We start from the raw sequence: 16,253 nt of genomic DNA on the forward strand, positions 1-16,253 counted from the left end.
TGTGTTTCAGGATCGGAACAGGCACTGCCCTTTCAGGCTCACCCAGAAAACAGACTCCCTGGGAGAAAGGTGTCATGGGGCGCACTTGAGAGAAAATGCTGAATTTCTGTTCCCTGACATAAGTCTTCACCGGGATCACAGGTGAGGCTGGGAGCAGGGCACGCTGCACAGTCGATAGGAGTCCAGCCCTGGAAATCAGACCCAGTGACATTTGAATCCCAGCTTGGCCACTTACTGGCTCTCAACTCCCTTGAGCCCCAAGCTTCTGCTCCCTTAGGTATAAAGTGATGTTAAGAATAGAACCAACTTTGTAGTTACTGTGAACCTTAGGGAGATAATGCTTGGAAAGCTCCCCCGAAGACTGCCACCCACATCAGTGCTCACCTGAACATCAGCGGTTACAGGATTACGATGGTGACGCTCACTACCGTTAATCATTAGCTTGCGGGCAGAAGGCTCAACCCACAGATTGCCGTCCGACCCTCCTCCCCAGGCCTCCCGACCCTGCCATCCCTAGCCACCTCCCCCTGCGCACGGCCACCGTGACCCCAGCGCGGGCGCCGGACGCCGCCGCCGGACCCCCGTTACCTGGGGCCAAACGCGACTTGTCGCCACCTTGCGTCCTGGGCCCTGCCTCCCTCCCGGCCGCCTCCCGGCCGCCTCCCGGCCCCGCGGCTGCCGCGCCGGCGCCCGCAGCCCAGCCCGGCCCGAGCGGCGCGGGCTGCCTCGGCGGGGCTGGCGGCGGCGGCCACGCTGCGCGCTCCGGCGAAGGGGAGGGGGCTCCGCAGCGGCGGCGGCAGCGGCGGCGGCGGCAGCGGCGGCGGGCCCGGCGGGGGGCAGAGCCAAGAGGCGCGGCGGCGGAGGAGGAGGAGGAGAAGGAGGAGGATGCGGGGGGCTGCGGGCGGCGGCGCGGCCCTGTCCGCAGTGAAGCCCGCGGCGCCCAAGGTGCAGGGAGTGGCCGTCGCCTCCTGCGCGCATCATTCCTGAGATGGCGGCGGCGCGGCGGCGGCTCGGAGAGCCCGGGAGGGGCCAGCCGGGCGCGGGCTGAGCCCCGCCGACCGGGAGCTCGCCCGAGGGCCCGCGCGGCGGCGGAGCCCGGGCGGGGCGGCCGGAGAAGAGGCGAGGCCGAGAGCGGCCCCGGAGAGGAGCGCACGGCCTGGGGAGGCCGCGATGGCGAACGCTAGCGAGCCGGGCGGCGGCGGCGAGGCGGCCGCCCTGGGCCTCAAGCTGGCCACGCTCAGCCTGCTGCTGTGCGTGAGCCTGGCGGGCAACGTGCTGTTCGCGCTGCTCATCGTGCGGGAGCGCAGCCTGCACCGCGCCCCGTACTACCTGCTGCTCGACCTGTGCCTGGCCGACGGGCTGCGCGCGCTCGCCTGCCTCCCGGCCGTCATGCTGGCGGCGCGGCGTGCGGCGGCCGCGGCGGGGGCGCCGCCGGGCGCGCTGGGCTGCAAGCTGCTCGCCTTCCTGGCCGCGCTCTTCTGCTTCCACGCCGCCTTCCTGCTGCTCGGCGTGGGCGTCACCCGCTACCTGGCCATCGCGCACCACCGCTTCTACGCCGAGCGCCTGGCCGGCTGGCCGTGCGCCGCCATGCTGGTGTGCGCCGCCTGGGCGCTGGCGCTGGCCGCGGCCTTCCCGCCCGTGCTGGACGGCGGCGGCGGCGACGACGAGGACGCACCGTGCGCCCTGGAGCAGCGGCCCGACGGCGCCCCCGGGGCGCTCGGCTTCTTGCTGCTGCTGGCCGTGGTGGTGGGCGCCACGCACCTCGTCTACCTCCGCCTGCTCTTCTTCATCCACGACCGCCGCAAGATGCGGCCCGCGCGCCTCGTGCCCGCCGTCAGCCACGACTGGACCTTCCACGGCCCCGGCGCCACCGGCCAGGCGGCCGCCAACTGGACGGCGGGCTTCGGCCGCGGGCCCACGCCGCCAGCGCTGGTGGGCATCCGGCCCGCGGGGCCCGGCCGCGGCGCGCGCCGCCTCCTCGTGCTCGAGGAGTTCAAGACGGAGAAGAGGCTGTGCAAGATGTTCTACGCCGTCACCCTGCTCTTCCTGCTGCTCTGGGGGCCCTACGTCGTGGCCAGTTACCTGCGGGTCTTGGTGCGGCCCGGCGCCGTCCCCCAGGCCTACCTGACGGCCTCCGTGTGGCTGACCTTCGCCCAGGCTGGCATCAACCCTGTCGTGTGCTTCCTCTTCAACAGGGAGCTGAGGGACTGCTTCAGGGCCCAGTTCCCCTGCTGCCAGAGCCCCCAGACCACCCAGGCCTCCCTCCCCTGCGACTTGAAAGGCATTGGCTTATGAGGGGCTCTCCAGCCACGTACGCCCCACCCAGCCTTTCCCTTCGGCTCGGACAGTGACGTCGTCTCTCCCCTTTCTGCCCCCGTGTTAATTTTCTAAGCTGCCTTCGACATGACTCTCAAAGTGGATAAGCACTTGGATTGTACAGACAGACTACTTTTTTCGGGGGGGAGGGATGGGTTTCGATGTTCCAGCCCCACCCCGGCTCCGTGCATTTGTCCTACTAAGTATATTTTCATCCTGACAATAGGCCTTGGAGTCTTTGTACTGGTACTGACGTCTTTTATCCCATGTGTTCCTTTTCCTTCTTTTTTTTAAATAAAGGCTAATTTTCTTCATGCAACGTTTCCTAAAGACCATGGCCAGTTTTCTACAGAAGCTATTTTTGACAACCTCAAGTGGCATTACATTTTGCAGTGAAGTAGAGGAACCTAGGGGGACTTCACAAGTTTGATATCTTGAGGGTCTTCTGTTGGAAGCAGGAGAAAGGGGGGCAGTTGCCTTCAGTTCCCTCTGAATTGCCGGCCGTGGGGTCAGTTGTGCTGCCCTGGTTTGTTGAAAGTGTTGAAAACTTTGTTCGGTATTGATAATGAATTCAAAGAGCAGAAATGGGAGGGTAAAGTGGCAAGGCAGTGTTTTTAAAGCAGTAACAAGTAATAAGATTTGTTTCCTACCTTACTTTCTATTACTAGAAAATGCTCATCAGCAACAACTGCTCTCTGTATTATACCAATCTCGAGTGGAAACATTTCTGTAAAATTGTAACTTTTGAAAGAGTGAAAGTGTTTTGGTTAGTGGTGGTGTGGAGAAAATACAGTATTGCATGTTATTGTACTGACTGTGGTTCACGGATTGGGAAGGCTCTGAGAAGCAGAGTATGAAATCGGAATTGCTTAGGTATTTTGTGCCAATAAAAATTAAAATACGTTTATGGAAGCAGCTTGTGCTTTGAGAAGCCCAGTTTTATTCCGTCTTACGAAACTAATTTCCACTTTGAAAATTGTTCTTTTGTTCATGGTATAAATGAATGGAGTATAATGACACTGTACTTCTACAAGACAAAGCATTTCCTTACAATGTTTGCTAGGTTAAGCTGTGCTGTTCATCGGATGGATATTTTAAATTACTAATGACAACCATAATGTTAAATACTTGTTAGACACATTGTAATCTTAAATGGAAAGACTAAATTCTGCAAGTACTGTATAATATTTTTTGCTTATAATGCTACATTTTTATTAATGTACCTTCTGTTTTGAGGATTTATATCTGTATTTCTCTTTGCATTATACAAATATACCAGTATTTTCATTCTGGAGTGTTTTTTTGTTGCTGTGGTTTGAGGCTGTGACTTCTAAGACACTTCTAAATATGGTATTCATGTTTCATTATCCTTTTAGTGCATGCCTGTTTAGTTGACCATCATCATATTTAAGACATTTGGAGTCTTGTTAACTTAAAATGCAAGATAAAAATCTGCAAATCTTCTCTTTAAAGGAAAGAGACAGTAGATGTATATATTGTTTTATAACTTGTTTTTATGAACATACAAAACATGAGTGTGAGCATTTTGATAAAACTAAATAAGGGTGCCGTAAAAATATTGAAATTTCCTATAGTTGAGCATAATATGAACTATTAAGTGTTCAGTTCCAGAGGCTTAAGTCATAACAAGAGGGTGTGGCCAATTTATCTCTGACAAATGCATTATTTTGTCTATAGAAGACAGTCTGTGAAGATGGTCTCATATTTGGAAAATATGAGTAAATATTACCCTATTTCTCCCCAGGTCATGAGACCAGACAGATGCTAATTATCCAAGGGCCGCTTGTCAGAAATCTTAGCAAACCCAAAGACAGAGAGGCCCAGGAAGTAAACCTCATCTAACCCCCCACCCACCCTAGTGATCCAAGTTAAAAAAAATAAATAGCAGTCACGAAGCCCATGTGATTTTCAGAATATTTAGCACCTGGCTTGGCTCAGGGACCGAGTCATCTGACTCCTGAACACATCTAGTCTTACACAGCAGCCCGACTGTGGAAACAACCTGTTGGCCCTGTATATATGGCTTTGCGTTCATGGATTTTTTTTCATAAGAGAATTGATAAGCCGGTGATTCTCAAATTTTAATGTTCATTAGAATTAAATGAAGTGCTTGCAGAGTCCAGAGATTCTTATTAGGAGGGGCTGAGGTTGGACCCAAGAAAGCACATCTCTAAGAAGTGCACCAGTTGGCTGGAGACAGACCAATGGCCTTTGCGTTCAGACAGATTTACTGTAGATGCCATGTCTACAAACTCGGTTATCTGGTTTTGGTTTTGTTGTGTTTCATTCTGATTAGACGGATGATTTCTAATGAGAGTTCAGGTGAAGAGTAATGAGAAATGACAGCCAACTGTAAAGGGAACAGCAGAACAAAGAGAGGCAGAGAAACGAGCTGTCTATGGGAATAGTGTGTAGAGGCAAAAAGCCCCTCACACCTCAACGGCTTTTTGGATGAATGAATCTATTAACATGTACTTTGATTGCTAATTATATTAATAAAACATCATCAAGAAAAAGTGTAGTTGTGTTTCAGAATACTCTACTCACTGTACCAGGACAGGTACTAGGTCTTTGGGGAAGACTTCCATTAAAATAGCTCCTTTGCTTATTTGGTAAGTTAATTTAGCACATCTCCACCCTGCCCCCTGTCCCCCAGTGAGGTAAACAAGTTGTCACTGCACTTGAAGCAATAGAAAATAGATTTCTTGTATATAAATCTTCATCAGCACGGGCTGGCATGGAACTATGGGTCAAAAATAAGATTTTTTAGGTGTTTTTGATATATGTCTAAAAGCTTTGCAGAAAAAGGATTATCGATTTACATTTCCATCTGTTTCTTTTTAAGAAAATGAAATACCTCAAGTGGGAAAGCATGTCACAAATCAATAACCATAATGACAATAACCCCTATATCCATTATCCAGCCTTGACAAATCTTGTCAGTTTTGCCATATTGGTTTCCACTGCCCTTTTCTTTCCTTGACTCTTTTTCTTTTCTTTCTTCCTTTGTTCCTCTTCTCTTTTATCCTTTCTCCATCCTCCCCTCCCTCCCTTTCCTTTCTTTCTCTCTCTTTTTAAGAGAAATAAAACATGACACAATTAGTTTTGCCAAGGCTTTGGTCTCACCACCACCCCCTACCTTCTCAAATGCCTGCCTGCTAAGAGATAAAAGGATCCTCGGTCCTAGGGCTGAGTTAGGGGTTCCTTTTGCAGGGAGATGATTGGATGGGCAGGATCAGGTCTACCCTTTCTGGTCTTTCTAAGGACGACAGAATGGCGTGCAAACTTCTTTGCCTGCCACAGAAGGCCTTTCATCGTCTGGCCCCTCCATGCCCCTGGCCTCATCCTCTCTGTGCATTTCCATCTCTTCCTTTTCTGATGACCTTTGTATAAGCTCTCCTTAGAAAGCCCATGTCCCCAACTCTGTCCAGGAATCCTTCACCAACCCCTCCAGAGTAGAGGCAATATTCACAATATTTATAGCTGGCCTGTACATCCACACCCCTGGGTCCTGGCTGACCATCACGTTTGTGTTGGCCCCAGATCTAAGATTTCTGCTGCCCTTCTTGGCCCAGCCACCCCTCCTCTGGGCTGTCCTGGCACACTGTGTTTACCTGCATGAATCCTCCTGCGTGCCCATGGCTCCCAGCCTCCTTAGGTCTCACCTTTTCCCATTCCTTTCCCAAGCCCTGTCTTCCAGCCACTTCATCAGTGCCAGTGCCCTGAACAGATCGTACTGTGTCATACCAACATGGCTTTACATGTATTGTTCCTTGTGTCCAAAGTCCTCACTCCCTCGTTGCCAACTCAATTGCTACTAAGCCTTCAGATGTAAGGGGTGAATTCCTAGACATAAGGGGTGAACTAGCCTCCACAGAGAGGAGGAGATCATTCTAGGGCAGACCCTGCAAAAGTTTCAAGTCTCCAAACCCACACATCAGATCCAAGTGTCATGGTGGGTTGAGTACCAAACATATTGTCTTACTGGCATTTCAAGTTGTCTTCGCACCGAGGTGGCTGACGTTATAAAATGTAGCGGATGCAAAATACCATTCTCTAGCAGATGTGTCATTCTTTGTCACCTGCCAAGACCGCTGAGTTTCAGGATCCCCCCCATGAGGGGTAAAGGAGGTAATGGGAAACCTTTTCTACCCACCCACATTCTAGACCACTCTTGCGCTATTATTTAGCTGATTCTGGAGTAAATGGAAGTTAAAGCAAACTTGATCTGAGTCCAAGGGGTTCTTTATGCCTTTTGTCCAACTTTGGCAAGACTTTTGGGGTCCAACCCAGACCATGAATAGAGCTCTCTTGTTTTCCCCCATCCCCACCACTTCCTTTCTTTTGGGATGCTTTTGGTGAGGATTAGATGCTTGGAGCCACAGCAGCCATCCTGCAACCATGAGAAAAGATACTGTCAACACAGTGAAGGTAGCAGACCAGAAAGATAAAAAGAGCAGGCATCTATTTTACCACTGTTGAGTGCTTTACCAAACAGGCACCCTCATGTCTGTAGACCTCTGGTCTTGAAATAGAAGCTACTATGCTTCAGGTGCTAACATTGTTGCTTTCTGAAGTAACAATTAACTGCACCAATACTTAAAATATTCAATTCCCTCCACTCCTTTGACAGGTATGCTAGATATCCTGGAGCTGTATTTACAAAGTTAGAAAAAAATTAGACTTATTTAATTCACTCTTTCCAACTATGAGGTCATTCAGCCTGCTGTTAACTGTTAAATTAACCTGCCTCCGGAAAAAGTAGATTTGACTTGATTTCTTAGAATTCGATAAATCTGGAAGATTAAAAAGATACTTATTACTAGGCTGGCTTTGATCAGTGTGTGTTTTAGATTTTGATTTCATAAATCTAGTTACAAGAAAATGGAAAAGCACTTGAACGAATCCATCTTCAATAATCAATAGGTATCGTAAGCTAGTAAGAAGCCAGTTTCTGTGGTGGGCAGTGCAGGAGGACACAGGGTGTACGGAAGGTCCAGTTCTCTTGCTAATGAGTTAGCACGCCAAGTGGAGAAGCCTGGCAAACGTGCCCCAAACCACAAATCAAGTCAGAACATAATATATGCCAAAAGCGCGATCTAGATAGAGAGCTTGGGGATAATAAGGAGCTCAGACATCATGATCAATTGTCTGAGACAGGCCATAGACATTCTATCTCTGGTTACCCAAGTGAGGAAAGCAGGAAAAAACAGAAGACTGAAGCAAAAATTGTCCAGTTTCCATCTTCCCCTCCGCCCAGGTTCTTAAGTTACCTTCTGAGTCCCACATCCTCCCCACTCTGGTGTCCATTTTTAAAATAAATCCCTCTAGGGGCGCCTGGGTGGCTCAGTCGGTTAAGCACTTGCCTCGTTAAGTGTCTGCCTTCAGCTCAGGTCAAGATCTCAGGGTCCTGGGATCAAGCCCTGGTCCTGGAATTGAGCCCCAAGCCAGGCTCCCTGCTCAGCGGGGAGTTTGCTTCTCCCTCTCCCACTCCCTCTGATCTTCCTCCTTGCTTGTGCTCTCTCTCTGTGTGTCTCAAATAAATAAATAAAATCTTTTAAAAAATAAAAAATTAAAGGAAATCCCTCTAAGTAAAAAAAAACTACCTAAATCTCTCCTCAGCATTTTCTGTTCCACTTCTCTCTGAATATTCAAGTGCCAGTAAAGAATGTGGTCATTTTAATGGACGAAGTTCGTTACACAAAATCTTGCCTCAAGGAGAGCCAGCAAAGACATAATATTGATTAGAAGAGTCAGAACTTAATAGAAATCAAACAGGTAGTCTTTAAGAAGACCATTCTACTTACCCCCCCAAAGAAGAACGAGAAGCAGGTTTGCCCTACCAGAAAGGGTTATTTTGTGCTTTTGGTAAAGGAAAAGTGAGGGAGAGAGACTTAGTAGGTATTTAACTCACTCTGTGTCCTGGTTGCAGTCATGTCAGATTAGGAAACAGCCTCAAATGTATATCTACAAGTCCCAAGTCTTGAAGTCACTTCAAATTACAGTGAAAACAAGCAAAACTATTTTAAGTTGCAATGTCAAGGCATAAATGCAATTCTCTTACATTAGGGAGACAGGTACATTAAAGCTATTATTATTTGGCTTCTAGGAGGAATAATTTAGTCATTTATAAATTAAGATTTAAGTGGCCAGTCTACACTAGGTAGAGAACATGTAAACTGTTGGTTAAGTGTATGTTTTAAAATTTCCCTGATTCATTTCTATTACCTGAATTATGCCAGTCTGTGTAGCTTTCTAGGATGGGAAAGCTTATTTTCTGCCAGGCTATGAGAAGCACACACTGTTTTTCGGTTAGGACCTGGGTTGGAATCTGGAGAGTGCAATAAATGGTTGCATTTTCTGGAAATACAGATGTGCTGCAGTTTCAAAAGGCTTTGAAAAATTATTAAAGTTTCAATGCTGACTTAATGCATGCCTTATTAGAATATTCTCTAGAGATCATGAAATGAAAAATGCATGAAGCAAAAATTTTCCTTATCTTTTTCACATAACGTATTTATTTTTTTCCCCTTTTATTTCTCCATATAGTTCCCCCATGTGTTTCCTGAGCACTGACCAATTTGCATGGCAGTGTGCTTGGTAGGAGAGGAAGAAGGAGAGGAGCTGGGAGGAACCCCTGTCACAGGTATTCATTCGGCAAAGTGACATCAAGAGTGAAACTGTACAGTGTGTAATTCTTTCAACCCCCAGTCACGAGCCATTTAATTAGCATATCTATCTTGAGGAATTATGGGATACCCAGAGCTATTTCTAGAATTTGATTTGCATAATTGTTCTAATCCTTTATGAGTATGGTGACATGTGGTCTGACAAAAGATTTTTTTTAATTTCTAAGTTACCTTATAAGTTTTATAAAGATATTAGAATTAAACACCATTAGATATATATTTAATAACCTGCCTCTATTGAAAGGAACACAATTATACAAAGGCATAATTAGTCTTCCACTAATGGCATATTACTTTACTTTTTGCTACTTGAAAAAACAGCTTTGTTCACTGAAAGTTTGTCATTTAAAGTTTTTACCTTGCACCTCTTGGTGAGATTAAAATTCACTTAAACATCCTAAGAAAATTTATAGTTGTAATGGACCTCAGTGACATTCCCTGTCTCCAAAATTTCTTAATCCATGAATAGACAACATATTTGAGTTTAAAACAGCGACAGCAGGAAATGGATTTACATGTTTTCTTGGGTTTGGAATATTAATATTCTCATGACCAAAGTATCTAAGTAACTTTAACCATTTCTGATTTGGGAATTCCTCCTCCATTTGGTTATCATGTTCTCATTAAGATATTATTTCAGGACTGTGATGAAGAGGAAAACCCCAGTTTGGATGTTTGAACACTGACCACTCTCAAGCCTCACATTCCCCTTTATTTTTTGCCCCGCAGCTAGACTAGCCAGCCCAGCAGGTAGGAATTCTCATGTTGGCCCTGCCTCTTGGCCACAATAAAAGCTAAAACCAACCAAATGGCCTGCCTATTGCCACCTGGACTGACTTGGACCTGCTCTACTCTTGCCAGAAAATCCCATGATATGAGTAATAAATCTTGCCATATCCTTCAGGTGTGTGCCATCAAATCGGTTTTGGGTAGGGGCTTTATCCCACTCTCTGCAGGACAGTCACTAAAGGAAAACACAGGAACAATGTTTTTAAGATCACAGAATCAAGTATAAAGTACAACAGAACAATGCATTTTTAAAAAGAATGACTCTATTCATATTGGTTAGGGCAGAGGTGTTTTACAGAGACCCAAAATGAGAGTGGCTGAATTGTGCCTCTGGGGCTCTGGATGACTGTTTCAGGACATCATCCAGTGACCCGGCTAGTGGGCCAGCTCTACTCTCTTCCCCAAATGCCTTCCACTCTTTGGGCCCAAAGTAGTCAGATTCATTGTTGCATTTCCCTATTGGGGAGGAAGTGGAAGGCAATATTCTTTTAAGAAAGTGAGGCAGAGGACTTCTGCTCACATTCCATTGCTAAACTCAGTCATATGGTTACACCTGGCCAAGGGCTACTGGTAAATGAATCTCTAGATGTCTAGATGAGTGGCCATGTGCCTAGCTAAAACTTTTGGGGATGAGGAGGAAGAAGAGAAGAGTGGGGGAGAGAGAGAGACAGAGAAAGAGAAAAAGAAAGAGAAAGAGAGAAAGGAAGGAAGGGAAGGAGGAAAAGAAAGAAGAGAGAGAGACCGTGAGAATGAAGGACTGAATTATGGAAGACAGAGAGACAGAGTCCGCCAGCCAAATCTTCCATTCAAGGATTTCCCCCCTCCTAACCAAATCCAGGAAAATTAACAGAGAACATTTGCTGTCCAACCAACTATTGGTTGCAGACAACATTCGACTCCCCAGAACCCAATCACAACACCATAGTTCACAACATTCTTCTGTGAATCTTTTACTTTGAGCAGCAAGTATTTTCTTTTAAAATTTTATACAGGAGCAAATATTCTTTCACATATTCACATTACTGGCCCTGAAATATTTTGCTCCTCCATTTTGAACTCCAACTGGGGATTTCAAAAATGCATCTCAAGAGTAAATATTTCGGGGCACAGGCTGGTCAGCGAAAGAACCTTAGCAAGATCCAAGCAGAAAGGGGTCATGAAAAGAAAAAGGATTGCTATCCTTGGTAACATACAAGACCGTGGCTGTCTTTATCTAACAGGAACCAAACTTATGTGCTTCAAGACAGTACAGGAGAGTCGGAGGCCCTGGCGGAAGGGGCGGTAGAGTAGAGCTAGCATTGAGATGGGAACCGTGGATAAGATACTGGAGATGAATATATGAGGCTGTCTTCTACAATTTTGTTTACTTTTATGTTTAAAAATGTCCATCATAAAAAGTTCTTGCTTTGCTCGGATGAGCCACATACACTCAGACCAGCCTCAGCCCTGCCGATGGGGAACAGGTCCATTCCCAGGCGCGCTGAGAAAATTCAATTTGTGAAGCTTCTCAGCAGCTATTCAGATCTAACTTAATACAAAAACACCATCTCCTCCAACTTTTTCTTGTAAAGCTTTTGAGTTTCTGCAACAAAAATGTTTTTCATAAATTATATCACATTTTAATCGAGCTGGTGAAAATCTGGATTTCAACAATGGGGAAATGTGCTCCGCAGTGCACTCTAAAGATGTGAGATCTTTCACTTCCAACCGAGGTTATTTTATCTGAGCCCTTTGCCTTCAGCTTTCAGAAGGTGGCTTATAAAAAATGGCTTCCTTGAAACAGTAAACTACAGAGCTGACGTACGACTGATAGTTCCTGGGTCGGCTCTTAAGATGGACCCAATGTTTACCTTTTGACAACTTTGAATACAAATGGTAGTTTCTTATTTACCTTATTTCCAGAATACCGATTTTGTAGAGCCCGGTTTGCAGGTTTTACTTTTAATCCTGTCATCTCAAATTTTGTTAGATCCTGAAACAGAATTTATACAGGCAGACGGAAAATATCTTCAGACTAAACCAGTGGCTCTCGCAGGGGGACAATCTACCCCTACCCATTCACTTGGTAACGTCTAGAGACGTTTTTTTGGGTGTGACAGCTCAGGGGATCTACTGGCATCGAGTGGGGAGGGGACAGGGTGCTGCTCGACTGCCTAGAAAACACGGGACCGTCCCTCACAACGAAAAATGGCCTGGCCCAGAATGTTCGTGGTGTCGCTGTTGAGAAATCCTCCACTAAAGGGAGTGAATGCCTGGAAACACCCCCACAGCTGCCATGCCGGGGGCAGGCCCTGCTTTTGCCTGGCTGGCACAACTCACGAGTAGGGGCCCCAGGCGCCTTCGGAAGGATGAATCCGCCGTAGACACGAGGGTGGATGCTGTCTATGTAGACGGTATGGATTAGACCGCGCCTTCTATCGTCAGAAATCATGCTCACACTGTGCTTTTCCACTTTCTGGCTTTTACTCTCTTGTGGCACATCCAGGTTTTATTCAAACGCTTACTAGCGTGAGTTATTCAGTTATAATTTGCTGCAACAGTGGACTTCCTAGAGCCTTTTGATGATTTATGGGCCCGGTAAAACGGAATGTATGTGGGAGGTGGTATGTGGGAAAGCGGGACTGGCAGAGGGGGCAGTTCGGAAAGCTGTCGCCTGGGAGGGTTGGCCTGTAGGGAGAGAGCCATGGCTCCACGCCCTGCCTCAGGACGAGTGTGAGAGCCTGGGGGCCAGCTCTGACTGCATCCAGGCCTGCTTCCCTAATCGAATTCCAAGGAACTTTGAATAGACTCAAATGAGCTACGGAACTGCAGCTAAAATTCTCACACGGGACCCTTCTGTGACCACCCTTCTAGAAGTCGTGGCGGGGGGGGGGGAATAAAACAAAGAACAGATTCATTTATGCCTAGGATCATAGAACTTCTGAGGGTGGCAAGAAAAGGCAGACATTTAGCTCCTCTCCCCACTTCTAATCTAACTAGAAAGGTGTCTCCCCAAGGGGTGTCCCAGGGAAGCAGCAGCTTTCCTATAGAAGCATATTTCTTTATTCTTTCTCAGTGGCTCTCAACCATGGGTGCACCTTAGAATCAAGTAAATAGCTACCAAAAAAAAAAAAAAAAAAAAAAAAAAATCCAACACCCCGGCCTCACCCCAGACGAGCTACACCAGAATTTCCGAGGGCGATGGATGATGGAAAAAACAGGAGTAGTACTTCAAGAACAGCATATTAATGGCACCTCTAGTTTTGGGAGATGTGTGCTCTGAAACTGCCCTGATTTGGGGTGGGGGGTGGGGGGTGGGGAAGTAATACATTTACCTAAGGATTGCATAGTTAAAGATACTTGAAGAAATACAGTTCTCCTTTGTGCAGAAGGGATCACTGACCATTAACAAACCAGGGGCAAGATGTGGAAGAACCAAAGAAATATTAATTCTGAGGATATTACCTGAAATACACGGGCACGTGTTAAAACATCAGAAAAAGCTGTCAGTGAATTTTTAAACAGGGATCCTCACTACCAAGAAAATGTGCTGTTTTTAAAATTAAAATGGTCCCCAACTTAAATCTTCTCCAAAGTTGAAGTTAGGAAATTCTGCGTGGAGTGAAATTTCTGATATTAAAACCAATGAAGAAGAAAATTGGCTTACGTGTGTGATCTGTCCCTGGACTGACTGTGCAGGGCGCCGACCACAGAACAACACTGAAACGCTGGGAAGGGTAAAGGTCTTCAGTCAGATAAGAGGGTTTGTAAGGAAATAGTTTTGGCACAACCTTTTCCACGGTTTAAAAAAAAAAAAGCGCGATGCTTAAAAGAAAAAAAAAAAGAGGTTGAAGTCAGAAATGATAGTTTTCATCAAAGTCAATATTTGCAAAGGAATCCAAAGGTCCACTTGAGTCTGGCCAGTAGGTGCTGGCGTAAGGTCTATTTCTATCTTAGGATGGATAGAATCCACCCACCATATTTACACCAAAGTAGATCGCTGACTTGAACTTCTTCCTGTGTAAATTCTCACTTCGCGTTACCTTGCAGGCATTCCGGCCTATGAAGCCTGGCCAACTTCAGTGAGAGAGCATGCTGGGGATGGGAAGAAACAGTCCACAGTCTTTATAGTGCAAGACTTTGTGTGATCTGCATGCAATTATCTTAAAGAATCTCCATGGAACACGATTACAAGTCTTTTGAAACAATTATTTGAAAGATGCTAACTTTGGAGACAAGCTAAAAAAAAAAAAAAATACTAACCAAATAAGGCTGCACACTAAAAAGAAAGGAGTTATTCCCCAATAAAAATAATAACCCAGTGGAGAGGTACCAAATGATAAAGTTCTGGTTTTCTTTGAACGGCAGTGAGCAGGTCAGAAGACACAGTTCTGAGTGTCCCACACACAATTTACTTCCTTCTCTTGCCTATGAACTACGGTCTACCTCTTTGTAGTCTTTTTTTTTTAAATCAAGTTGGTATATGTAAAACTAAAATTTTATAAAAGTTTGCTAGCTGTTTTTTAACTTGGGGGAAAATGGATGATTGACCCAATCAAGTGTTTACGACTCCTGGAAAAGGGTGTCTCAACCATGATATGAAAGCGACATTTAGCAAAACTGCGTTGAGGTGCATTTCGTTACCCATAATTCCACTTGCTGAAGTCTATGTTTTTTCCAACAGACTCACTGAGGAATGCTTCTTGCACACAAACTAAATTGAACCAAAAATAATACTTCTATGCCCGGGTATGGTAATGAGTACAGCAAAATCCCATATATTTACGGGACACGTTAGCCCCTAGGGTAAAGTGACATACAACGTGCAACTGTAAGCCTTGGCTGAATAAATAACTACAAAATGGACAAATTTTTCTTTCTTTCTTTTTGAAACGGTTAGTGGGTTGGCATGGTCAAGTTTAGTCAGACACATTTCATAAGTTGTTTATTTGCGACGCTGATTCCATTTACAACACTTGGTGGGGTTTTTCGAGGTTTTTCATCACCGTTCAGCTAGGATCTAGCCGTCTGCCTACCCACTCGTGATAAACACGGGATCACGATCTGTGGAATCAATACAGTGACATCCCAGGAGTCCATTCCTGATTACAGACAGTTTTGCACGTCACAATCTTCCTTCGTGTTCCAAAACCTCACTGATTTACACATTATTTGGTTTTTTGGTACGGCCTTAAAATTCATGCAAACAGAACTTTCCTGTGTGTAAAGTGAACACAAGCACATCTGGTGAGTGCTATCTGACCAATGTTGGGGTCTTTGCCCATTTTAGAATGGGAGCTAATAGAAATCTGCTTGTAATAAAAACTGACAACAACTGTGACAAAAATAAGGATATAATATTAAAATAAATCAAATGATATACAATACTGTCATTATTCTGATACAGAATTTTTACACAGCAATATTGAGATAGGTACACATGGCACGATGTCAGGTAATCCATTATAAGAGAACTTCTGGTTACAAATGAAGTTTAAGTTACAACTTAATACCGAGTTTTAAATGGTAATGAGGGTTATGCCAGATTAAAATCAATACTTCCTCTTCAAGTGACATTTTCTGGAACATCTCTGTGAGACTTAAAAAAAAAATAAACTTCATAAAAAGAAAGAGAAATAGATGTAATGAATTGGAGAAGTGTTTTTCTTTTTTCTTTTTTTTTTAAACCAACCCAAATCTAGAAATATGGACTAAATTGACCTTCTGTTCCCTCTGGACTCACTCACACCTGTCACACAGTGGACCTGAAGTCCTGTCGCATGGACAGGTTCCATGAAAGTTTGGAAGCACCCCAACCTCTACTCTGTCTAGAGGAAGTCTGGAGTGTCTAGTCAGCTACACATCCTTCACTGTTTAAGTATCAGGCAAAAAGCCTCAACAGTGATTCTGCCAGCAAATTAGAGGATATAGAACAACCCTGTTCCCCACTTTAAAATGCTAGAGGGCTGGTGAGGGAAATGGCGAAAAATTAAGTGAGAGCCTTAAAATTTTTTGAGGAGAGAAAAGAGACCTGAGGGGGTGTGTGTGTGTGTGAGTGTGTGTGTGTGTGTGTGTGTGTGTGTGTGTGTACAGGGCTGGGGGGAGGGGGCTTAAGAAAAAAAAAGTTTCTGTGACGAAATATCAAATTCTTATTCTCATTTCTGTGAAAATGGGTGAATTATTGGCATTAAAAGAGCCAAGCCAAACCAAAACATAAACAGGAAAATGGAACCGGTTCCATAATGCCCTGAATTTTACATTCAAATCCAAAATCAAAATCCTCTCTCAGTTGGGAAAAAAAAAAGTCATTTAAACATCAAAGATAGAAATGTTACTTGGAGAGTTGAGGAAGCAACAGCGTTTCTTTCTGGCATATTATTTGTTTGGCACAATCACAAGTAAACAGACTTTACAGACATCATGTGGCTGCTCACATTTAAAGTTCCTACTCTCAAGTGA

At 45.5% G+C, this 16,253-nt stretch overlaps 1 protein-coding gene across 1 annotated transcript; it reads left to right on the forward strand.

Annotated features, from left to right (window-relative positions):
* The first annotated feature begins 988 nt into the window (after nucleotides 1–988).
* On the forward strand, nucleotides 989–3,481 carry GPR27 (G protein-coupled receptor 27). Its single transcript, XM_026501234.4, has one exon. It carries the CDS (start codon nucleotides 1,171–1,173, stop codon nucleotides 2,293–2,295), a length of 1,125 nt encoding a protein of 374 aa, XP_026357019.1. The 5' UTR covers nucleotides 989–1,170; the 3' UTR covers nucleotides 2,296–3,481.
* Nucleotides 3,482–16,253: the final 12,772 nt, after the last annotated feature.

The sequence above is a fragment of the Ursus arctos genome, unplaced genomic scaffold (assembly GCF_023065955.2).
Source record: "Ursus arctos isolate Adak ecotype North America unplaced genomic scaffold, UrsArc2.0 scaffold_14, whole genome shotgun sequence".
Lineage (NCBI taxonomy): Eukaryota > Metazoa > Chordata > Mammalia > Carnivora > Ursidae > Ursus > Ursus arctos.